This window comes from Oncorhynchus gorbuscha, linkage group LG04 (genome assembly GCF_021184085.1).
Source record: "Oncorhynchus gorbuscha isolate QuinsamMale2020 ecotype Even-year linkage group LG04, OgorEven_v1.0, whole genome shotgun sequence".
NCBI lineage: Eukaryota > Metazoa > Chordata > Actinopteri > Salmoniformes > Salmonidae > Oncorhynchus > Oncorhynchus gorbuscha.
This window is the reverse complement of record NC_060176.1, coordinates 67901199-67927440: the sequence shown is the minus strand read 5'-3', so window position 1 is coordinate 67927440 and position 26242 is coordinate 67901199. Positions and strand designations below refer to the sequence as shown.

Below are 26242 nucleotides of genomic sequence, written 5' to 3'. Positions count from 1 at the left end.
ACAGAAATCCATTGTGTGTTGGGCTCTTATGGATAGTCCTTGATCAGTGTGGCATTGTACCCTTAATCATCTTTGTACGCTGGTCTTTGAAATCGCCCACCTTTTTTCATCAATGTGCCTTTTGATAGATATAGGCTTCGTTATTTATAATGTTATTACAATGCAGCTTTCTGGTGGATCAGGTTTGCAGAATGTGTGAAAATTGCACCTGGTGCTCTCTTCTGTTCACCCTCACACCCCTTGTCAACAAAAGAAAGATCCTCACAAAATGTCAGATTCACTGGGTTTGTGACATTTTCCCCCCATATTTCCCATCTGGCACTTTAGCAGTTTTTGGCTTGGTAGGTAGGGCTATCTTTGCTCAGTAAAGTGTCTGCACTCTGGATGTAAAAGGAAATATCAATAGTGGGCAACAGTGAAGGCACGGCTGTCACTGTACATCTTCCCTGAGCAGCTTCTCACTGTCCGATACCTGCGTTGTGCTGGGGTGACTCTGAGCTTTGGGGAAGTCTAATGGCTCCGTACAGCACAGGAAGAGAGTGGATGAAGAGTGGGTCAAGGCGAAGCCAACCAGCGGCTCCTCTGTCAAACGTCATTGTTCTGATGAATTTGCCGTTTCTAAAAGGAGCAGCCAGCGCATGAATTATGCAGCACAACCTTTAAGTTTTTTTTGCATCCACCCCCGGCATTTTTCTTCTCTATGTAGCTACAGAAATGCCCCAGAAAGTGCACTGTGTAATTACATTATTCCAAAGAAATGTTGATGGTAGTGAAAATGATATGATAGTACTGAAAATGATATAATAATGGGTTTATGCAGACACTAGCTACCAAGGAGTCAAGTCCTTAACAGACACATTTCTGTTGGACATTAGATCAATGGCAGGCCATTAGAGACTGGCCAGGGTGAAGGTTCAAATCGAATCTGCTATGTCATGTGAGCTAATCCTTGAAAACAATCATGGTCAACGTATGGAGAAACCAGGTTATACAATCTAATAGCCTATTAGTCCAACAAGTCACAAGAGTTTGGCATGCAGGAGTCAAGACTGGATGCTGAAGAGATGAACAAATAATAGAATACATCTGACTGCTAACTAGCATGCCTCATGGTAGGACATTGTCCGGGATGTGGCTTTGGTATGAAAGGGGGTTTCCAGATGCATATGAGAGAAGCGAAGAGGCAAAATTTTATTTGGCTGAATTTGCTGAAGTAGTCATACCTGAACAGCAAACCTGGTTTTAAAAAACTGATAAAGCAACACCTCATGGCACAACGCCTCTCCCCTATTTGACCTAGATATATTTTGTGTTTATATATTGATCAAATCTAATTGTGTTTGTCACGTTCGCATGGTTAGCAGATGTTAATGTGAGTGTAGCGAAATGCTTGTGCTTCTAGTTGCGACAGTGCAGTAATATCTAACAAATTCACAACAACTACAGTTTAAGTCGGAAGTTTACATACACTTAGGTTGGAGTCATTAAAACTAGATATTCAACCACTGCTCCAAAACCGCCCCAAAAAAGCCAGACTACGGTTTCCAACTGCACATGGGTACACAGATAGTACTTTTTGGAGAAATGTCCTCTGGTCTGTTGAAACAAAACTAGAACTGTTTGGCCATAATGACCATCATTATGTTTGGAAGAAAAAGGGGGTTGCTTGCAAGCTGAAGAACACCATCCCAACTGTGAAGCACGGGGGTGGCAGCATCATGTTGTGTGGGTGCTTTGCTGCAGGATGGACTGGTGCACTTCACAAAATAGATCATGAGGGAGAAAAATTGTGGCTATATTGAAGCAACATTTCAAGACATCAGTCAAGAAGTTAAAGCTTGGTCGAAAATGGGTCGTCCAAATGGACAATGACCCCAAGCATTCTTCCAAAGTTGTGTCAAAATGGCTTAAGGACAACAAAGTCAATGTATTGGAGTGGCCATCACAAAGCCCTGACCTCAATCCGATAGAAAATGTGTGGGCAGAACTTTAAAAGCATGTGCAAGCAAGGAGGCCTACAAACCTGACTCAGTTACATCAGCTCTGTCTTGAGGAATGGGCCAAAATTCACCCAACTTATTGTGGGAAGCTTGTAGAAGGCCACCCGAAACGTTTGACCCAAGTTAAACAATTTAAAGGCAATGCTACCAAATACTAATTGAGTGTATGTAAACTTCTGACCCACTGGGAATGTGATGAAAAAATAAAAGCTGAAATAAATCAGTCTCTCTTATTATTCTGACATTTCACGTTCTTAAAATAAAGTGGTGATCCTAACTGACCTAGGCCAGGGAATTTTTTACTAAGATTAAATGTCAAATATTGTAAAAATACATAAATACGGAGTTTAAATGTATTTGGCTAAGGTGTATGTAAACATCCGACTTCAACTGTACCTTATACACACAGATGGAATAAGAATATGTACATAAATATATGGATGAGTGTTGGCTGTGCGGCATAGGCAAGATGCAATAGATGGTATGAAATACAGTATATACATATGAGATGAGTAATGTAGGTTATGTAAACATTATTAAATAGGCATAATTTAAAGTGACGAGTGATACCTTTTTATTAAATCCATTTGTTAAAATGGCCAGTGATTTGGTCCTTTTAGTTTTTCCATGATGTGTACGCCGAGGAACTTTAAAACTTTCCACCTTCTCCACTACTGTCCCGTCGATGTGGATAAGGGGGTGCTCCCTCTACTGTTTCCTGAAGTCCATGATCATCTCCTTTGTTTTTTGTCGTAAAGTGAGAGGTTGTTTTCCTGACACCACACTCCGAGTGCCCTCACTTCCTCCCTGTAGGCTGTCTCGTCATTGTTGGTAATCAGGCCCACTACTGTTGTGTCATTTCGAACTTGATGATTGAGTTGGAGGTGTGCATGGCCACGCAGTCTTGGGTATACGGTAGAGGGCTGAGCACGCACCCTTGTGGGGCCCCAGTGTATTGGATCAGCGAAGTGGAGATGTTGTTTCCTACTTTCCCCACCTGGGGGCAGCCCGCTTAATGATGAGCTTGAAAGGTACTATGTTGTTGAATGCTGAGCTGTAGTCAGTGAACAGCATTCTTACAGAGGCATTCCTCTTGTCTAGATGGGATAGAGCAGTGTGGTGGTGATTGCATCGTCTGTGGACCTGTTGGTGTGCTATGCAAACTGAAGTGGGTCTGGATATGTAGCTATGTGCACCATTGTAAAGTTAATTTAGTTCTGTTATTGTCTATTAATGTTCTATATTATGTCATTTTTTGTGTGGATGCCAAGAAGAGAAGCTGCTTCTTTCGCAACAGCTAATGGGGATCCTAATAAAATACCAACCGGTCAGATCACTGTATTACATTTACATTTAAGTCATTTAGCAGACGCTCTTATCCAGAGCGACTTTCATCAATGAGGCAGATCACTGTCATGCATATGTGTTAATCCTCTAAATGGAGTCATGCTGAATGTAATCAGCTAAACTGGAACATATTGACTGACTCCGCATAAGCCAACCTCCCTTAGACCGCTAGCTAGCCCCCCCCCCGGTCTGGATTATTAAGTTAAGTGGTTAACACATTTAGGTTAATCATGCATCTCTTTGAGCTGCTAGAGTTGCTGCTCTGTCTAATCCAGAGACGCAGTGACCGAGTTAGAGCAATCTATTGTTAAAAGTGAAGATAAATGTACGATTAAAGTCAAACTAACCAGTAAGCATGATCGTGATTCCAACAGACTGACTGATATCAGATCTATTTTTTTCTCTGGAAGGGTACCACTACACACTGAGTGTACAAAATATTAGGATCACCTGCTCTTTCCGTGACATAGACTGACCAGGTGAATCCAGGGGTGAAAATTATGATACCTTATTGATGTCACCTGTTAAAACCACTTCAATCGTTGTAGATGAAGGTGAGGACACAGGTTAAAGAAGGATGTTTAAGCCTTGAGACATGGATTGTGTATGTGTGCCATTGAGGGTGAATGGGCAAGACAAAAAATGTGTCTTTGAACGGGGTATGGTAGTAGGTGACAGGCCCCCTGGTTTGAGTGTGTCAAGAACTGTAATTCTGCTGGGTTTTTCATGCTCAACAGTTTCCCTGTGTATCAAGAATGGTTCACCACCCAAAGGATATGCAGCCAACTTAACACACCAGTGGGAAGTATTGGCAGCAACATGGGCCAGCATCTCTGTGGAACGCTTTTGACATCTTGTGGAGTCCACACCCCAGCAAATTGAGGCTGTTCTGAGGGCAAAAAGGGGTGCAACTCAATAGTAGGAAGGTGTTCCTAATGGTTTGTAATGTGTAGTAATATGGTGATATTGCATCTGCTTCTGGAAGGTCATCTGTGAGCTGTGCAATGTCATTTTGGTGGGACTAGTGCTGGGGTTGTCGTCTGTTGGCCAACGATGATAATTGTGTCTCTCCTGGGACACAGACCTTTGTCCTTGGAACATCAATTCAGATTGCAGTTGTCACCTTGGACTTGTCTATTCCTATCAGCATAGAGGCTAAGCAGGTCTATTGGGAGCCAACCCCATCACCTTCCCCACTGCACTGCTCTCTTAGGTCTGGCCTTGTCACAAGTATCACACAAACACACAAGTCCACTCACATATTAACACGGTAACAGAACAAGAGTAGGAACATTTCTGAAACACACGCTTTTTTTCACATTGATCTTAAATGTGACATCACATTGTAACTGGAGTGATCATTTCCAGATGGGGTTGTCTTCTCAATGAAGTTTGGGCCATCACATGGTTCTTCCCATTTTCTTTCATTGATCCCTAATATTCTGAAACCATTCTCTCCATATATTCTAGTGGGTCTGTGGACAAAATTCCAACTAAAAAATAGACACAGTATTTAAAGGGATGACTTAAGAGAAATGTACTGAAAAGCCTATTGAACGAAAACTTCACGAGAAAATCTGTTAGCCAGTAAGTGAGTGTTTTCAGCAGTTGAATTACATTTATTTAGCGCACACAAGAGAGCCATGCCTGCAAAGCCCGTTAAGCACCTGCACATGGTCTGAATACCAACTTACTGAGAAGTAAATAGGAAAGACATGTGTAATAAAGGTGTAATATCCTAAGTCGGAATCGGGCCCTATGTGCATTGGGTTGAACATAGGCAGTAGAGTTGCTTAATAAAGATGCAAAATGTCAATTGGCAGCATTGTAGGGTGCCAGGCAGCGGCCAGACAGTTACAAGACAAGACTTGTTCTTACATTCATACTGTATCTTCAAAAAGACTAGCTGCTACACAGACAGTCTAATCTTCATGTGTTTTCTTTTAGTCGAGTCCTATTTTTTTAATCCATATGTACAATCAACTCTCGCATAGAGTTAGGCCTAAATTCCCTGTTTGGAGCATTTGAATTAGGTTAGGGTTACATGATGATGTCCCAGAATCACTTGCTGCCTGCACCATGGAGGACTTGGTGGCAAGGGGTGGTTGACTTTCCCAATTCAACATTTAGAATATTCGGCTGTCAATGAAGGCTTAAATTGGGAAGCCAATCAGAGCACAAGGGTGCTCTCCCCACAAGAAAATGAAAGTACATTTAGTCAGTCTACAGCGAGCTGAACGTTTTTGCGCCATTATGTTTTCATCTTTAACCCTCCAAACCATCTATAGACTATTGTCTCTCATCAGGGCCACATTTGCTGTGAGCACACTAGGCATGGGGAGACGTTTCTGAAGATTGTGCAAAGCTGTTGTAACAGATGTGAAATGACTAGCTAGTTAGCGGTGATGCGCGCTAATAGTGTTTCGATCGGTGATGTCACTGAGACCTTGAAGTATTGGTTCCCCTTGCTCTGCAAGGGCCGCGGCCTTTGAAGTTATGAGTACTGATGCTTCGTGGGTGTCAGTTGGTGATGTGTGCAGAAGGTCCCTGGTTCAAGCCCAGGTTGGGACGAGGAGATGGACGGAAGCGTTATTTCATAGTTTTGATGTCTCCACTATTATTCTACAATGTAGAAAATAGTAAAAAAATAAGAAAAACCCTTGAATAAGTAGGTGTGTCCAAACTTTTGATTGGTAGTGTATATATGTCATTTTCTGCTACGTAGTAAAGATTAGCTAGTGTTCGTCGGTTTTACCTGTGCCAAAACTCTGGCATTTCTTATCCTATAGCTTGTTCTCCATCTTTTGTTGTGCACTTATCTCAAACTTGTTTTCTCCTGGCTCTCTCTTGTTTCTCTTCAGCAGAATTGCAATACATATTGTATTGGCACATAAGTATTGTGATAATATAGTTCTTGGCAATTCCAAGCCCTCATTAGGACAAAGGATGATATGGCAGCCACTTCAACACACAGAGGCAAATATTTGACTCTTTCAAACCCATCCTCGTTTTGTATTTAGGGAGCAGCTCAATATCAAGTAATTAGGGCTATGCTAATTGAGTATCCCCATGGTGCATGGTTTCGTTTTAGGGAAGTCAACTTTACATGGAGACTGGAAGAAACTTGCAAGAAAAACAGGCCGCTGTTTTTTTTTAAAAGGTGTACGGAAGTTTTCAATGTTGAACCATACATGTACCAGGGGAATTTCTGGGGTGTCAGGCTCAAATAACTTGGTTTAGTTATAAGTGGAACTTGAAACTCCTAGCCCAGAATGGCAAGTATCCAACGCCCAGGGAGATGTTAATTTACAATACTGATTTGAGTCAGTGAAAATGTGTTGTGTTCTGGTTAAATGAGTTTCACTCCGTAGATGAATTATTAAGCAGTTAGATGTAAGAACAAGTCTTGTCTTGTAACTGTCTGGCAGACTGCACCCTACAATGCTGCCAATTGACATTGTTCTGCATCTTTTTTTAAGCAACTCTACTGCCTTTGTTCAACCCAATGCACATAGGACCTGATTCCGACTTAGGATATTACAAATAAAATGTAATTCAACTGCTGAAAACACTCCCACTTACTGGCCAACAGATTTTCTCGTGAAGTTTTCATTCAATAGGCTTTTCAGTACATTTCTCTTAAGTCATCCCTTTAAAAATGGTGTACCTTTTTTAGTTGGAATTTTGTCCACAGACTCAGTAGAATATATGGAGAGAATGGATTCAGAATATTAGGGCTCAATGAAAGAAATCCACCTAAATACATGCATATTCGTCTCTGTTTCAGCACCAATTGGTTTCATTTTAAAATACTCTGATCTTGTAGATTATTTAGGGTTAGGAAAATATTTGTGAATAATATTTTTTTTTAAACAAGTTAGGAGAGCCTTTAAAAACATTCAGTTCTTCAACCCATGGTAATGTTGGAAGATTTGTGTGAATTATAATAGGTTGAATAGTGTACAATAGTAGGCTATACCCTTGTCTATTACCTGCACTAGCCATGGAACTGTGTGACAACACACCCAAGTATTGTGCCATGCGTCGGGTTCAAACTGTTGCAGCTTGGTCTGCGCTCCGCTAAATAACAATTTAATTAGCCCACATGTCTTTAAAAAAATATATATACTACCGTTCAAAAGTTTGGGGTCACTTAGAAATTTCCTTGTTCTTGAAAGAAAATAAAAAATGTTGGTCCATTTAAAATAACATCAAATTGATCAGAAATACATTGTAGACATTGTTAATGTTGTAAATGACTATTGTAGCTGGAAACGGCAGATTATTTATGAAATATGTACATAGGCGTACATAGAGAGGCCAATAATCAGCAAACATCACTCCTGTGTTCCAATGGCATGTTGTGTTAGTTTGAGAAACAGACGCCTCACATGTCCTCAACTGGCAGCTTCATTAAATAATACCCACAAAACAGCAGTCTCAATGTCAACAATGAAGAGACGACTCCCGGATGCTGGCCGCCTAGGCAGAGTTGCAAAGAAAAAGCCATATCTCGGACTGGCCAATAAAAATAAACGATTAAGATGGGAAAGATTAAAATGGGATTAAGATGGGCCTAGAAGGCCAGCATCCCAGAGTCGCATCTTCACTGTTGACGTTGAGACGGGTGTTTTGCGGGTACTATTTAATGAAGTTGCCAGTTGAGGACTTGTGAGGCATCTGTTTCTCAAACTAGATACTCTTAATGTACTTGACTTCTTGCTCAGTTGTGCACCGGGACCTCCCACTTTTTTATTCTGGTTAGGGCCAGTTGGTGCTGTTCTGTGAAGGGTGTAGTACACAGCGTTGTACAAGGTCTTCAGTTTCTTGACAGTTTCTCGCATGGAATTGCCTTCATTTCTCAGAACAAGAATAGACTGACGAGTTTCAGAAGAAAGGTCTTTGTTTCTGGTCATTTGAGCCTGTAATCAAACCCACAAATGCCGATACTCAACTAGTCTAAGGAAGGCCAGTTTTATTGCTTCTTTAATCAGCAAAAGAGTTTTCAGCTGTGCTAACATAATTGCAAAAGTGTTTTCTAATGATCAATTAGCCTTTTAAAATGCCATTGGAACACAGGAGTGATGTTTGCTGATTAGCTCTATGTACGCCTATGTGGATATTCCATAACCAAAATAATGCCCTTTCCAGGTACAATAGTCATTTACAACATTAACAATGTCTACACAGTATTTCTGATCAATTCAATGTTATTTTAATGGACAAAAAATGAGTTTTTCTTTCAAAAACAAGGACATTTCTAAGTGACCCAAACTTTTGAACGGTAGTGTATATATTATCAACTGTTACTAATGATCCTCAGCAACAACCAGCTGAAGGGAACTAACAGTAAATTGACAGTTGAATATATGTGGTTATTAGTCCTACCAAGGGTCGATACTGATAGTTGCTAATATTTAACATGATAGAAAAGAGGTGGGTTGGCCGATAAATAAGACATTCGAGACTGCCCCTCTCTACAATTTAAATTCTGCATAATGGCACAGCATTTCATAAACTTTACAGTGGAAAAGTCATGTTGATATGCTTCAGTTTGCTGCCATATGACTGGTTTCACATTTGTCTCCAGCTATTATAAGGTAGAATTGATCAAAAACAACGGTCATTTATATTTACAATTCCCTTATCTAAACTGATTACTCATTTACCTAGCTCTTATCAAGTTGTAAGTTATAGTGCACGGAGAATGCTGTTATTTCTATCGGAAAAAAAGAGAGTATATACTTTGTCCACTTTTACTTGAAACCAGCAGATTTGCTCTACTTCATTGATGGTTTCATCTCGGGTAAAGGTTAGTTAAATTAAGGTAAAACAAATAAAAATTCTGAATTTTTATAATGAGTATTTCTGTATTTGAATTTGGCGCTCTGCAATCTCACTGGTAGTTGGCCAGGTGGGACGCTAGCATCCCACATACCCTGAGGTTCATCTACACACAATACCCCATGACGACAAAACAATAACTTTTTTTTGTGATAGTTTATATGAAACAAAATAACAGACATCACATTTACATAAGTATTCAGACACTTTGCTCAGTACTCTGTTGAAGCACCTTTAGCAGAGATTACATCGTCTTGAGGTGCCTTTTGGCAAACTCCTAGCGGGCTGTCATGTGCCATTTACTGAGGACTGGCTTCGGTATGGCCACTCTACCATAAAGGCCTGATTGGTGGAGGGCTGCAGAGATGGTTGTCCTTCTGGAATGTTCTCCCATCTCCATAGAGGAACTCTTGAGCTCTGTCAGAGTGACCATCGGGTTCTTGGTCATCTCCCTGACCGAGGCCCTTCTCCCTGGATTGCTCAGTTTGGTCGGGCGGCCAGCTCTAGGAAGAGTCTTGGTGGTTCCAAACTTCTTCCATTTAAGAATGAAAAAAGCCACTGTGACAGAATCCTGTCTCGGAGCTCTACGAACAATTCCTTCGACCTCGTGGCTTGGTTTGCTCTGACATGCACTGTCAACTGTGGGACCTTATGTAGACAGGTGTGTGCCTTTCCAAGTTATGTCCAATCAATTTAATTTACCAAAGGGGGACTCCAAGTTATAGAAACATCTCATGGATGTTCAATGGAAACAGGATGCACCTGAGCTTAATTTCGAGTCTCATTTAAATAAGGTATTTCTGTTTATTTTTTATACATTTGCAAAAATGTATAAAAACCTGTTTTCACTTTGTCATTATGGGGTATTGTGTGTAGATTGCTGAATATATTGTTTTAATTAATCAATTTTAGAATAAGGCTGTAACCTAACAAAATGTAGAAATGTCAAGGGTGTCTGAATACTTTCCAAAGGCACTGTTTTGTAGTTTGAAACATTTGCTATTTTTTTCAAAGGGTAAAAAAGTACTCTGTCATCCTCCAGGTATGTGGACGACGTGATATCAAGGATCGGCAGGATGTTTCCAGACATGTCGATTGAACTCTTCCGACCCAACGGGACGTCAGCAGTACTTCTGGTAAGATTCCTCCTCACCACCGGGAATACAACACTCCTCTGGTCCAAAACTGCTTCTCACACATTCAACATCTGACCAATTATTCAAGTTTGGAAGGCCACTCCCAATATAAATATATAAAAATGCTGACCAAGATGATATTTGCATGGTGTCAGCAATATCCACAAAAGAACATGCAAGCTATGCACCTTGTCCTCAGTTTTTTCCTTCATCGGATACCAGGATGAGTGCAGCTTCCTGTCCATGACTGCTGTCCAAAAATACAGAACCAAGGAGCTATTATGGTGTGTGTATTCTGTGACGAGATATCCATGATAGAGGGACACTGGTTAAGTTCCTTGATGATTGTCATGTGCAGTTGAAAGGGTACTGCACATCTGACTGTTCATGCAAGAGGTAGATTATAGAGAAACATCTTCAGTCCTCCTACCAACACTAGGTTCTCCCCAGCTCTGCTTTTGCTCTAAGTTTTATTTATATGAAGTGTTTAAGCATTCGAAGAAGAGTTGAGCTGTTAAATATTAATACTACCTGTAATTATTAACATGGTTCCCTGGGATGTGTAGTGGAGCTCTGCTCTACAGCAGCATACATACTGCTGAACGGCACAGCTACTGTTCTTTACCGTCTCTTACCACAAAAAGGACCCTACAAAGTCAGTGCCTCTGACTTAGTGATGAGAGAAATAGCACTCTGGTCAGTCTTGCTATTTTAATCATGACCGCCAGGTCGTCAGCACTCAGCACTTTGGCCTTCCCTTTAAGTATTTTAGTATTTTATTACAGATCCCCATTAGCTGTTGCCAAGGCTACTCTTCCTGGGGTCCAAACAAGATTAATGCAATTGCATACAAAATGAAACAGTACATCACACAACACATTAATACACACTACTCAACTATAGCATCTCTACAATACAACACATTATAACACACTACTCTACCACAACATATCTACAATACAACACATTATTACACACTACTCTACCACAACATATCTACAATACAACACATTATAACACACTACTCAACTATAACATATCTACAATACAACACATTATAACACACTACTCTACCACAACATATCTACAATACAAACATTATAACACACTAATACCACAACATATCTACAATACAACACATTATAACACACTACTCTACCACAACATATCTACAATACAAAATCCATAATACAGTAATATAACAATATTACTATGTAAATGTGTGCTAGAGACGCCAGGACAGCGGAATCAATCACCACCTTCCGGAGACACCTGAAACCCCACCTCTTTAAGGAATACCTAGGATAGGATAAAGTAATCTTTCACAGATGCACTATTGTAAAGTGGCTGTTCCACTGTTTTCCTTATGAGGCTCTGATAGTTTTGACTTAAATGTTTTTTCTTGTTTTCTTTTTTTCTTGCATTAGTTACAGTGCCTTCAGAAATTAAGAAAAAATTACAAGCCGAAATGCCAATAAGTATTCAACCCCATTTATGGCAAGCCTAAATAAATTCAAGAGTAAAAATGAGCTTAATAAGTTGCAAGGACTCATTCTGTGTGCAATAATAGTGTTTAACATAATTTTTGTATCACTACCTCAACTCTGTACCCCACACACACACAATTATCTGTAAGGTCCCTCAGTTGAGCAGTGAATTTCAAACACAGATTCAACCACAAAGACCAGGGAGGTTTTCCAATGCCTCGCAAAGGAGGGCACCTTTTGATAGAGATTAAAACACGTAAACAAAGAAGACCTTGAATATCCCTTTGAGCATGATGAAGTTATTAATGACTCTTTGGATGTTGTATCAGTACACCCAGTCACTGCAAAGATACAAGCGTCCTTTCGGACAACGCTCAGGGATTTCTCAGTGAGGCCAATGACGACTTTAAAATATTTACAGGGTTTAATGGCTGCGATAGGAGAACTGAGGATGGATCAACAAAATTGTAGTTATTCTACAAGACTAACCTAATTGACAGACTGAAAAGAAGGGAGCCTGTGCAGAATAAACATATTCCAAAAGCTGCATCCTGTTTGTAGCACATTTACAGTAACACTGCAAAAAATGCGACAAAGCAAGGACTTTCTGTCCGGAATACAAAGTGTTATGTTAGGGGCAAATCCAATACAACACATTACTGAATACCAATGTTCCCTATAATTGTTTTCTAGCACCTAGGAAATTTGAGGTCTTTTGGGTGAACATTTTGTGCAACTTCCGGTGCGCATTTACAGTGAACGCTGAGGCTATACCCTTACAGTTTTAGACAGTAGCCTTGTGGACAATGTTCCCTCAAAAAAATATCAACAGTGAGCAAATTTCAGGTCTGCTGAGCTCAATTGAATATTGTGTGGAGTGCAGGCTGAGTCGTGCGCAATATAATGTTTTGTTTCGGTATTTTGCATTGAAAGTGGCTAATATTGTGTCGGTCACAATTGTCACAGTAAAGGGAAACGTTATTAGTGTTAACTAACAGGGAGAGCTCTATAATGTTGAGTGAAGTTAAATCTCATGCTTCTCTCTGTGGGCTGATAGTTCTTCTGCGCTTTGCGTGGCAGTCCCAGGGGAGCTACCCGACAGTCTTGGGCGCATTTGAGCATAATATAGGCCTACCAACAAAACCAATAGACAAAATCCAATAAGATTTTCACGTGGAAATATATTTTTCTTTCTATGATGTAGCCTATATGTTGTATTCAATGCAGGCCTTTCAGCAGGACAATAACCTAAATAACATGGCCAAATCTAACTAGAGTTCATAGGAGGTTGGTGGCACCTTAATTGTGGAGGACAGGCTCGTGGTAATGGCTGGAGTGGAATGGTATCAAACACACAGTTTCCATGTGTTTGTCATTCCATTTGCTCCGTTCCAGCCGTTATTATAAACCGTCCTCCCCTCAGCAGCCTCCACTGCTGGAGTTGCTCTTCGAGAAGACAGTTTATGTTCCTGAGTGGTTGAGTTAGTTTAGACTTAAATCAGCTTGAAAATCTATGGCAAGACCTGAAAATGGGTGTTTAGCAATGATCCACATTTGACAGATCTTGAAGAATTTAGACAATAATAATGGCCAATTGTTGCACAATCCAGGTGTGCAAAGCTACTAGAGACTTACCCAGACAGACTCACAGCTGTAATCGCTATCGATTATTCACATGCCTGTATTGACTCAGGCGTGTGAATAATTATGTAATGAGGTATTTATATATTCCATTTGCAAACATTTCTAAAAGCATGTTTTTGCTTTGTCATTATGGGGTGTAGATGGTGGAGAAAACACAACAAAATGTGGAATAACTCAAGAGGTATGAATACTTTCTGAAGCCACTGTACTTAATGTGGAATAGAGTTCCATGTAGTCATGGCTCTATGTAATACTGTGTGTTTCCCATTGCCTGTTCTGGATTTGGGGACTGTGAAGAGACTAGAGGTCGACCGATTATGATTTTTCAACGCCAATAATGATTATTGGAGGACCAAAAAACCTATACCGATTAATCTGCTTTTCTTTTATGTATTTGTAATAATGACAATTACAACAATACTGAATGAACACTTATTTTAACTTAATATAATACATCAATAAAATCAATTTAGCCTCAAATAAATAATGAAACATGTTCAATTTGGTTTAAATAATCCAAAAACTGTAACGGCGTTCGTTTGTCGAAAGAGAGTCGGACCAAAATGCAGCGTGGGTGTTACTCATGTTCTTTAATGAATGATCGCGATACATGAAATAACTTATAAATACAAAACAACAAACGGAACGGGAAACCTATTACAGCCTATCTGGTGAATACTAACACAGAGACAGGAACAATCACCCACGAAATACACAGTGAAACCCCGGCTACCTAAATATGGTTCCCAACCAGAGACAACGAGAATCACCTGACTCTGATCGAGAACCGCCTCAGGCAGCCAAACCTATGCTACACCCCTACTCAGCCGCAATCCCAATACCTACAAAACCCCAATACAAAACACAACATTTAAACCCATGTCACACCCTGGCCTGACCAAATATATAACGAAAACACAAAATACTATGACCAAGGCGTGACAGAACCCCCCAAGGTGCGGACTCCCGGACGTACCTCAAAGCCATAGGGAGGGTTCGGGTGGGCGTCTGTCCATGGTGGCGGCTCCGGCTCAGCCACGGGGCAGCCCGTGGCTGAGGGGCAGCCCGTGGCTGAGGGGCAGCCCGTGGCTGAGGGGCAGCCCGTGGCTGAGGGCAGCCCGGGGCTGAGGGGCAGCCCGGGGCTGAGGGGCAGCCCGGGGCTGAGGGGCAGCCCGGGGCTGAGGGGCAGCCCGGGGCTGAGGGGCAGCCCGGGGCTGAGGGGCAGCCCGGGGCTGAGGGGCAGCCCGGGACTGAGGGGCAGCCCGGGACTGAGGGGCAGCCCGGGACTGAGGGGCAGCCCGGGACTGAGGGGCAGCCCGGGACTGAGAGGAAGCTCAGGCAGGTAGTTGGCTCCGGTAGATCCTGGCTGGCTGGCGGATCTGGAAGATTCTGGTTGACTGGCAGATCTGGAAGATTCTGGTTGACTGGCAGATCTGGAAGAGTCTGGTTGACTGGCAGATCTGGAAGATCATGGCTGACTGGCGGATGTAGCTGCTCTGGCTGCTCCATGCAGACTGACAGCTCTGGCTGCTCCATGCAGACTGACAGCTCTGGCTGCTCCATGCAGACTGACAGCTCTGGCTGCTCCATGCAGACTGACAGCTCTGGCTGCTCCATGCAGACTGACAGCTCTGGCTGCTCCATGCAGACTGACAGCTCTGGCTGCTCCATGCAGACTGACAGCTCTGGCTGCTCCATGCAGACTGACAGCTCTGGCTGCTCCATGCAGACTGACAGCTCTGGCTGCTCCATGCAGACTGACAGCTCTGGCTGCTCCATGCAGACTGACAGCTCTGGCTGCTCCATGCAGACTGACAGCTCTGGCTGCTCCATGCAGGCCCAGAACTAGAAACCTATTACAGCCTATCTGGTGAATACTAACACAGAGACAGGAACAATCACCCACGAAATACACAGTGAAACCCCGGCTAACTAAATATGGTTCCCAATCAGAGACAACGAGAATCACCTGACTCTGATTGAGAACCGCCTCAGGCAGCCAAACCTATGCTACACCCCTACTCAGCCGCAATCCCAATACCTACAAAACCCCAATACGAAACACAACATTTAAACCCATGTCACACCCTGTCCTGACCAAATATATAACGAAAACACAAAATACTATGACCAAGGCGTGACAAAAACAAAGTGTTGGAGAAGAAAGTAAAAGTGCAATATGTGGTATGTAAGAAAGCTAACGTTTCAGTTCCTTGCTCAGAATATGAGAACATATGAAAGCTGGTGGTTCCTTTTAACATGAGTCTTCAATATTCCCAGATAAGAAGTTTCAGGTTGTAGTTTTGGAATTATAGGACTATTTCCCTCTAAACCATTTGTATTTCATTGACTATTGGAGGTTCTTATTGGCACTTTAGTATTGCCAGTGTAACAGTATAGCTTCTGTCCCTCTCCTCGCTCCTCCCTGGACTCGAACCAGCAACACAACGACAACAGCCACCATCGAAGCAGCGTTACCCATGCAGAGCAAGGGGGAACAACTACTATAAGGCTCAGAGCAAGTGACGTTCGAAAAACGCTATTAGCGCGCGCTAACTAGCTAGCCATTTCACTTCGGTTACACCAGCCTCATCTCGGGAGTTGATAGGCTTGAAGTCATAAACAGCGCAATGCTTGATGCACAACGAAGAGCTGTTGGCAAAATGCAAGAAAGTGAAAATCTGTCGTTCTGCCCCTGAACAAGGCAGTTAACCCACCGTTCCTAGGCCGTCATTGAAAATAAGAATGTGTTCTTAACCGACTTGCCTAGTTGAATAAAGGTATTTTTAAAAATGGCAAATCGGTGCCCAAAAATACAGATTTTCGATTGTTATGAAAACTTGAAATCGGCCCTAATTAATCGGTCAACCTCTAGAAGAGACCCCTGGTGGCATGTCTTGTGGGGTATGCATGTCTGAGTTGTGTGCTAGTCATTTAAACAGATAGCTTGGTACTTTCAACTAGAGGTCGGCCGATTTAATCGGAATGGCCGATTTCAAGTTTTCATAACAATCGGAAATCAGACTTTTTGGACACCAATTTGGCCTATTTATTTTTTACACCTTTATTTATACTTTATTTAACTTGGCAAGTCAGTTAAGAACACCTTATTTTCAATGACTGCCTAGGAATGGTGGGTTAACTGCCTTGTTCAGGGGCAGAACGACAGATTTTCACCTTGTCAGCTCGGGGGATCCAATCTTGCAACCTTACAGTTAACTAGTTCAACTCTCTAACCACCTGATTACATTGCACTCCACGAGGAGCCTGCCTGTTACGCGAATGCAGTAAGCCAATTTAATTTGCTAGCTAGCATTAAACTTATCTTATAAAAAACAATCAATCATAATCACTAACTACACATGGTTGATGATATTACTAGGTTATCTAGCATGCCCTGCGTTGCATATAATCAATGCGGTGCGTATTCGTGAAAAACAACTGTCTTGCTCTAACGTGTACCTAACCATAAACATCAATGCCTTTCTTAAAATCAATACACAAGTATATATTGTTTAACCTGCATGTTTAGTTAATATTGCTTGCTAACCCTGCTTGTTGCGCCCTCTGTGAGGACCATTTCTTCCTAACAAAGACAGCCAACTTCGCCAAACGGGGGATAATTTAACAAAAGCGCAATTGCGAAAAAAGCTAAATTGTTGCACGACTGTACCTGACCATAAACATCAATGCCTTTCTTAAAATCAATACATAGAAGTATATATTTTTAAACCTGCATATTTTGCTAAAAGAAATCCAGGATAGCAGGCAATATTAACATGGTGAAATTGTCACTTCTCTTGCGTTCATTGCACACAGAGTCAGTGTATATGCAACAGTTTGGGCTGCCGAATTTCCCAGAATTGTATGTAATTATGACCTAACATTGAAGGATGTGCAATGGAACCGTTAGATAAAATACGTAACGGTTCCGTAATTCACTGAAAGAATAAATGTCTCGTTTTCGAGATAATAGTTTCCGGATTCTACCATATTAATGACCTAAGGCTCGTATTTCTGTGTGTTATTATGTTATAATTAAGTCTGTGATTTGATAGAGCAGGCTGACTAAGCGATGGTAGGCATCAGCAGGCTCGTAAGCATTCATTCAAACAGCACTTTTGTGCGTTTTGCCAGCAGCTCGTCGCTGTGATTCAAGTACTGAGCTGTTTATGACTTCAAGCCTATCAACTCCCGACATTAGGCTAGTGTAACCGATGTGAAATGGTTAGCTAGTTAGCAGGGGGCGCGCTAATAGCGTTTCAAACGTCACTCGCTCTGAGATTTGGAGTGGTTGTTCCCCTTGCTAAACAAGGGCCGCGGCTTTTGTGGAGCGATGGGTAACGCTGCTTCGAGAGTGGCTGTTGTCGATCTGTCCCAGGTTCGAGCCCAGGTAGGAGCAAGGAGAGGGACGGAAGCTATACTGTTACACTGACAATACTAAAGTGCCTATAAGAACATCCAATAGTCAAAGGTGTATGAAATACAAATCGTATAGAGAGAAATTGTTCTATAATTCCTATAATAACTGCAACCTAAAACGTTTTACCTGGGAATATTGAAGACTCATGTTAAAAGGAACCACCAGCTTTCATATGTTCTCATGTTCTGAGCAAGGAACTTAAACGTTAGCTTTTTACATGGCACATATTGCACTTTTTCTTTCTTCTCCAACACTTTGTTTTTGCATTATTTAAACCAAATTGTTTCATTATTTATTTGAGGCTAAAGTGATTTTATTGATCTATTATATTAAGTTAAAATAAGTGTTAATTCAGTATTGTTGTAATTGTCATTATTGCAAAGACATTTTTTTTTAAATCGTCCGATTAATCGGTATCGGCTTTTTTGGGTCCTCCAATAATCTGTATCGGTATTGGCGTTGAAAAATCATAATCGGTCGACCTCCACTTTCAACATGTCAATACCTCTAACAAAGTAAAGTAGTGATGCAGTCACTAAACAAAGTAGTGATGCAGTCACTCTACTCTACTTTGAGCCAGGAGAGATTGACAGGCATGTTATTGATGTTAGCTCTTCGTGTGCATTTTAAGGTCCAGCCGTGCTGCTCTGGGCCAACTGTAATTTGCCTATGTCCTTCTTTGTGGCACTTGACCATATGACTGGGAAGTAGTCCAGGTGCGACAAAACTAGGGCTTGTTGGACTTGTTTTGTTGATGGCGATGTCAAGCAAGCATAGCAGCACTTTATTACAGACAGACCTCTCTCAATCTTAGCTTCCCATCAATACATTTTGACCATGACAGTTTGCAATGCAGGGCTGAGCCAAGCAGGGTAGTCTCCTCAGCTTGCTCCATTTCCACATTATTCATTACAAGATTCAATTGAGGTTTTGGATTTAGTGAATGATGTGTCACAAATACAATGCTTTTAATTTGTTTATATTTAGGACTAGCTTATGTCTTGCCTCCCATTCTAAAACTGACTGCAGCTCTTCGTAGCCCATAAGACTTCTGAACAGTTCGTCTAATCTCTACCCAGACAATTTACATTGATCCGCTTTATTATTTATTTATTTATCTTCATTGGTTTCCACTGACTCCCTTGAACTGGCTGTATGCACTCACTAGATCGGGGGGAGACATAAAAAATATATATGTAATTTTACCTTTTTCTCCCCAATTTCGTGGTATCCAATTGGTAGTTAGTCTTGTCCCATCACTGCAACTCGCATACGGACTCGGGAGAGGTGAAGGTCGAGAGCCGTGCGTCCTCTGAAACATGACCCAGCCAAGCCGCATACTCACACATAGACACACTTTACATATGCACTGCTTCTTGACACAATGCCCGCTTAATCCGGAAGCCAACCGCACCAATGTATTGGAGGAAACAAAATCTTTGGAGGGAGTTGAAAGTCTGTGTTGCCCAGCAACAGCCCCAAAACATCACTGCTCTAGAGGAGGTCTGCATGGAGGAATGGGCCAAAATACCAGCAACAGTGTGTGAAAACCTTGTCAAACTTTTTCTGTAAGTCTTCACCTCTGTCATTGCCAACAAAGGGTATTTAACAAAGTATTGAGAAACTTTTGTTATTGACCAAATAGTTATTTTCCACCATAATTTGCAAATAAATTCATTAAAAATCCTACAATGTGATTTTCTGGATTTTCTTTTCTCATTTTGTCTGTCATAGTTGAAGTGTACCTATGACGAAAATTAGAGGCCTCATCTTTTTAAGTGGGAGAACTTGCACAATTGGTGGCTGACTAAATCCTTTTTTGCCCCCCATGTAAACTCTGGATTGCCAATATGCTGCCACCGGTCAGCCATATTGGCATTCCTCAGTAGGAACAGTCCTCCATAGGAATGAATGGAATTCAATGAAATTATTAAAGCACAAAATGCAAGAGGTTTTTGTTGTAGTGGGGACAGTAACATTAGAAGATTTAAAAAAGTATACTTTAAGGAGCAATTTTGTATGTATTCTTTTTCATGTTTAGCGCAAGATCATTTAAAACTATGAATTGTCTGTAATGATCATCGCAAAAACAATTCTAGACATAAATGCATTTCAAAAGCTTCCATAATTTGTTGTACAATTTTGTGGAAGTTCCAAGATGGAGTCGCGGTTGCTTTAAAACAGCGCCCCCTGTCAGTCATCTAATGTATACATAAATCATGCTCCATCCCCACCAACAGGGGTTCACTGGCTCACAGATGGCCCAGTTGGCAGGCTAGCAGCCCAGCCAGATACAATTCTACTCCCAGCCCTGTCCTCCATAGTACACCCAGGCCTCATTACCTCACCACCACCGTCACTGTCACAGCAGAGCTCGAAAGAACACAGTCATTTAAATACAAACAACCCAAATGTCGGTTTCTTGCACATGGATTTGTTAATGGACTGTTAGTTTTGTAACAATCACTGTGTGTGTGTGTGTGTGTGTGTGTGTGTGTGTGTGTGTGTGTGTGTGTGTGTGTGTGTGTGTGTGTGTGTGTGTGTGTGTGTGTGTGTGTGTGTGTGTGTGTGTGTGTGTGTGTGTGTGTGTGTGTGTGTGTGTGTGTGTGTGTGTGTGTGTGTGTGTGTTTGGCCACTGTTAAAGTTAATAATTTGTCCATCTCTTGAAGTGGGTTTTAAGGAATGGACAATCATTTTTGCGTCACCCCATCAGAATATAATGTACTTCATTGTCAGAAGATTTTTAAAGAGAGGTTAGCTTTCGAAAAGCCCAGAATGTACGAATTAACGATTTACAAAACTGAAGATCTTGCCTTTTGGGTTGGTGTGTCCTTGAAGGAATTAAGTATAGAACATGACTGACAACTGGCAAGCATGTGTTCTGCTAAGGGAAATCAATAGCATAGAGGAACAAAGTCTACTAGGCCACCATGGGTTTCGTCTGGTAACCTGTAATAGAAAATGAAAGGCCCTGCTTGTGCTGTTACTCGCGCTCTCCCTTTCTCGCTTTCTCTCCTCTCTCCCCATCCTCCCTTTCTTTCGTTTTCCCTTTCTCTCGCCCCCATGTTCTTTCTCTCTCGCCCCCATTTTCTCTCTCTCACCCCCTTTTCTCTCTCTCTCGCTCATTTATCCACCCTCTCCCTGTCTCTCGCGCTCTCTTTCTCACTCTCACGTTCTGTGTTTGTAAACAGCGTTAGCAGCGAGAGGGAATGCAGCATTAATTGGGGTGGTTGATTGAGGTCAGAGGAAAGGTTCAGAGCGTGTACTCCCCTCCAGTGGCAGTCTACAGGCGTCCACAGGCTTCCCATTCGAAACTGTTCGAAACATTTCATGCATATATTATGATGACATTTTGACATTTTTGCTCGGTTTGGTCTTAGGCAAGGGATTTTTTTGGCTGTTCTAGAGGCAAGACTACGCCCCTTCGTCAGTAATTGGTCAACAGTATGGATTCTACAATAGTGTTGTCATTCAACGATAGACGACTCGTTTTCATGGACATTTTTTCACTTGAGAAATATTACACCGAACATCTTAGTTACAGTACCTTCAGAAAGTACCTTTTCCACATTTTGTTGTGTTACAGCCTGAATTAGAAATTGTTTAAATGTAGATTTTCTGACACTCGCCTACACACAATATGGCTGTCCCCGACAACATCAACAAATGTTAGTCGACAGACAGTTGTCTGTTCCATCGCCCAATCGATTGGTCGACATTTTACAATACAGTCAACTACATGTAGGCTACTGAGCTTGTTTGATGCTTTAAACACTGCGGCGACAAATGAAGACACAAATTACTAAAGACGGGGAGCCAGAGATCAATATAGCCTAACCAGAATAAAAAAGTCCTGTTCCCTACCCTCTTCCCCTTGCTTGCTGCTGCTGGCCTTCCCAGATTCTGCCGTTAAGCTCCAGAAGGTACGGGTAATGGGCTACACCATCAGTTGGCAATGTTTTCCATTTGGTGTGCCAAGTTATCGTACCATTTCTACTGACCTGCCTGCCAGTTATTTTAGGCGCAGTATTTGCAGCATACTGCAGTTATGCTGCACTTTAACTGTAGTTATAATGCAATTATACTGCACTCTTACTGCAGTCTTTTTTCGTGATGGAAATTATACAAATCTAAAAGTTGACTTCTGTTGCCATTGCCAATATTTAACAATAGCCTACATAAAGCCAACAAATAAAAACATTACAGCCCGCAAGTATAAAATATCCTGATTTTAAAATATCCTAATCATCACATTGGCTATGCGTGGCCAATCTGCAAGGAACTTGAAACATTGTATTAACTTGGTCTGGTGTGAAGCTTGTGCTAGCAAACTTACGTTGTATAAAATATTCTGGGCCCTCAGTTTCCTGTGTCAGTGAGCTCCAGACAGAAGGACACTGCTGTAGCCTGTTTACGCAAATGAAAAGAAGGTAGGCCTATTTTATGAAGTTTCCACCAGATCAGAGCTTGACATTATTTCCACTTTCATGCTGTAGTAATCGAAAGCGAGAGAGCTGTAAAGATTACATTGAGGAACTATTGTCATTCTCAATGGATGTAAAAACAGACTTTGTTTACTTGCTGTTTGAGGTAAAGAAAAAATTACTTTGAGAAGCTCCACAATGATGAGTTAAGACAATCAGAAAGAGTATCAGATACCCAAATGGGCGCATCTTATAGGGCTACATTTGCACGCAGGCCAGGTAGACTAGTACTACTTCTATATGCATACTAAAGTGCGTGTCCTTACTCAAGATTGACAGGAGCGCTCCGAACAGAAGACAATTCATAAATTGACAATTCGTAAATGGAATAGGAAAGAAATTACACGTTTTTCTGACAAGTGTAGTCTAGGTTGTGCGCTCTGCAAACGTGTCCACTCCTACAATGACAACTTTAAAACTGTAACATTAATATATTGAATGCATTAACATAATTACCTTAACAAAACAAACATTGTAGATTAGAAATGATGGGAAACAACGGTAAATGTACTACTGGTGATACGGGTGTGCCCTTCCCTCAGCCTCCCAATGGATTAGTCCACTGACAGGCGTGAATCAGACAGGTGTCTCGAGTGCCATAATTCCTTTAAATAAATTTGCCACTTCTCAACTAAAAAAAACCTTAGGCTGTTGGTCGACAATCAACAAAACAATCGACCAATTGACTAAATGTGGTCAGCCCTAACACTCAGTACCCCATAGTGTTAAAGTGGACTCAAGTTTATCTTTACAAATGAACCTTTCTAGCGCAGGGGTTCCGCTAGCGGAACACCTCGACAACATTCCTCTGAAAAGGCAGCATGTGAAATCCAAAAATATTTTTGGGGAATATGTAACTTTCACACATTAACAAGTCCAATACAGCAAATGAAAGATAAACATCATGTTAATCTACCCATCGTGTCCGATTTCAAAAATGCTTTACAGCTAAAGCACAACATATGATTATGTTAGGTCACCTTCAAGTCGGAAAAAAATTCCAGTCAAAGATAGGAGTCACAAAAAGCAGAAATATAGCTCAAATTAATCACTAACCTTTGATGATCTTCATCGGATGACACTCATAGGACATCATGTTACACAATAGATGTATGTTTTGTTCGTTAATGTGCATATTTATATCCAAATATCTCAGTTTACATTGGCGCCTTACGATTTTGCAGAAATACTCATAATAAATATTGATAAAAGATACTAGTGTTATTCACAGAATTAAAGATAGACTTCTCCTTAATGCAACTGCTGTGTCAGATTTTTTTAAACTTTACGGAAAAAGCATAATCTGAGAACGGCGCTCAGAGCCCAAAACAGCCAGAGGAATAGCCGCCATTTTGGAATCAACAAAGTTAGAAACACCATAACAATCCCCTAACCTTTGAGGATCTTCATCAGAAGGCACTCCCAGGAATCCCAATCCCAATAATTTACTGATTTGTTCCATCATTTATGTCCAAATAGCCACTTGTTATTAGCGTGTTCAGCCCAGTAATCCATCTTCATGAGGCGCGAGCATTTCATCCAGACAAAAACTCGAAAAGTTCCGTTACAGTCCTTTAGAAACATGTCAAATGATGTATGGAATCAATCGTTAGGATGTTTTTAAAATAAAACATCAATAATGTTCCAACCGGAGAATTCCTTTGTCTTCAGAAAAAAAGCACTGGAACGCGAGGTAACTCTGTCGGTACCGCGCGTGTCATGAGGCCAAGGCTCTCTGCCAGACCACTGACGCAGAGGTCTCATGAGCCCCTCCTTTATAGTAGAATCCTCATTCAAGTTTCAAAAGACGGTTGACATCTAGTGGAAGCCCTAGGAAGTGCAACCTCATCTATATCTCAATTTGTACTCGGTAGGCCAATCTTTGAAAAACTACAAATCTCAGATGTCCCTCTTCCTGGTTGGATTTTTCTCAGGTTTTTGCCTGCCATAGGAGTGCTGTTATACTCAGACATCATTCAAACAGTTTTAGAAACTTCAGTGTTTTCTATCCAATGCTAATAATATGCATGTATTAGCATCTGGGACAGAGTAGGACGCAGTTCACTCTGGGCACGCTATTCATCCAAAAGTGAAAATGCTGCCCCCTATCCCATTAATAAACAATTAAAAGCTGAAATGTCTTGAGTCAATAAGTATTCAAGCCCTTTATGACAAGCCTAAATAACTTCAGGAGTAAAAATGTGCTTAACAAATCCCATAAATTGCATGGACTGTAATAGTATTTAGATAGCCAGTACGAGGGTTTGCACTTAGGTTAGAATGAAAGGCGGCCGGTACGTGAAGGAGAAAATATCTGTAGAGTTCAAAAAGTACTCACTCAAAACCATGAAAAGGAATAACCCAAGGAGTCCGAGATGATGTAAAAAAATAATGTAATTAATTAAATCCATGCTCGAAAGAATACATAAAGTGAAAGTGCAAGGTGCTGAATAAAATGAAAAGGGAACAGAGCATACGTTTCGGCCTTATGTCTTCATCTGTGCTGTAGAAACAGATTAACAACACAAGTACTTAAGACACACCTGCTGTGCGTAACAGGTGCAGGCAGATAGTTGATTAGAGACTGGCGAATCGGAAGTCAATGCATATTAACAAGGGATATATAGAAGAATATAAAAAATTGACCATTCAAATGTGTCACACAACTGGAAAGAGACAACAGTCTGGCCTATATAATATCATAAGCAATAGATATGAAGTACTCAAGTAGGCGAAACATTTCTTTGTACAGCACTGTCGTAGGCATAAGGCCAAAACGTGTGCTCTGTTCCTATTTCATTTTGTTTAGCACCTTGCATTTTCACTTTTTTAAATATTTTGAGCATGGATTCAATTAATTATATATATTTTCCATTGCGGCCTCCTTGGGTAATTCCTTTTCATGCTTTTGGGTGCGAGTAGTTTTTGAATGATGTTCCAAAACATGCATATTGTTTGAAATAAGACACCAAAGTAAAACTGCGGCTACTTTGAATACAAACTATTATGATTTGGGCAAAACCAACTTCATATTTTCAAGAATGGTGGTGGCTGCATCATGTTATGGGAATGCTTGTCATCATCAAGGACTAGGGAGTTTTTTAGGATGAAAAGAAACGGAATAGAGCTAAGCACATGCACAATCTTAAAGGGAAACCTGATTCAGTCTGCTTTTCAACAGACACTGGGAGACAAATTCACCTTTCAGCAGGACAATAATGTAAAACACAAGGCGAAATATATGCTGGAGCTGCTTACCAAGATGCCATTGAATGGTCCTGAGTGGCCTAGTTAAAGTTTTGACTTAAATCAGCTTGAAAATCTATGGCAAGATTTGAAAAAGTCTAGTAATGACCAACAATCGAGGTGCAAATCTCTTTAGACTTACCCAGAAATACTCACAGCTGTAATTGCTACCAAAGGTGATTCTAACCTGTATTGACTCAGGGGTATGAATACTACATCTTGATATAGTTATGTTTGATGATCCTAGTTGTTTGTTGTTGCTTCTTTTGAAACATTTGAGAGGAGCAGGGGTGTGCTGTACATGGGGCTCGTTCATTTAATTTTAAAGTGACCTTGTTGGGGTATCGATCTAAATAAATAAAAAAAAAAATCCCACATCAAGGTGTGAACACCTGGGTCAAGGGGAGCTGGGCAGGCAGGCAGTGCTCCATGTGTGGAATATTGACCTGATATCCTCTGACTGGCTTAATTCTGAGGAGGAGAGACCCTCCAGGCGCTGAGGTCAGGACAGGGAGACCAACAAACATGGCCGTCATCAAAAGATATAGCCAGCCTCACCAAACCCTCAACAAGCAGGATCAGGTAGCAGACTGACTGGCAGCCAGGTGGGCAAATAAGTCCTGTTTTGGTG

General features: G+C 41.2%; 1 protein-coding gene across 1 annotated transcript in view; it reads left to right on the top strand.

Moving 5' to 3' along the window:
• Nucleotides 1–26242, top strand: part of med27 (mediator complex subunit 27) — a 92097-nt gene that overhangs the window by 49148 nt on the left and 16707 nt on the right. Inside the window, exon 4 of the mRNA XM_046347954.1 lies at nucleotides 10234–10327. Within this exon, the coding sequence (XP_046203910.1) occupies nucleotides 10234–10327 (94 nt within the window). The remainder of the gene's footprint in view (nucleotides 1–10233; nucleotides 10328–26242) is intronic.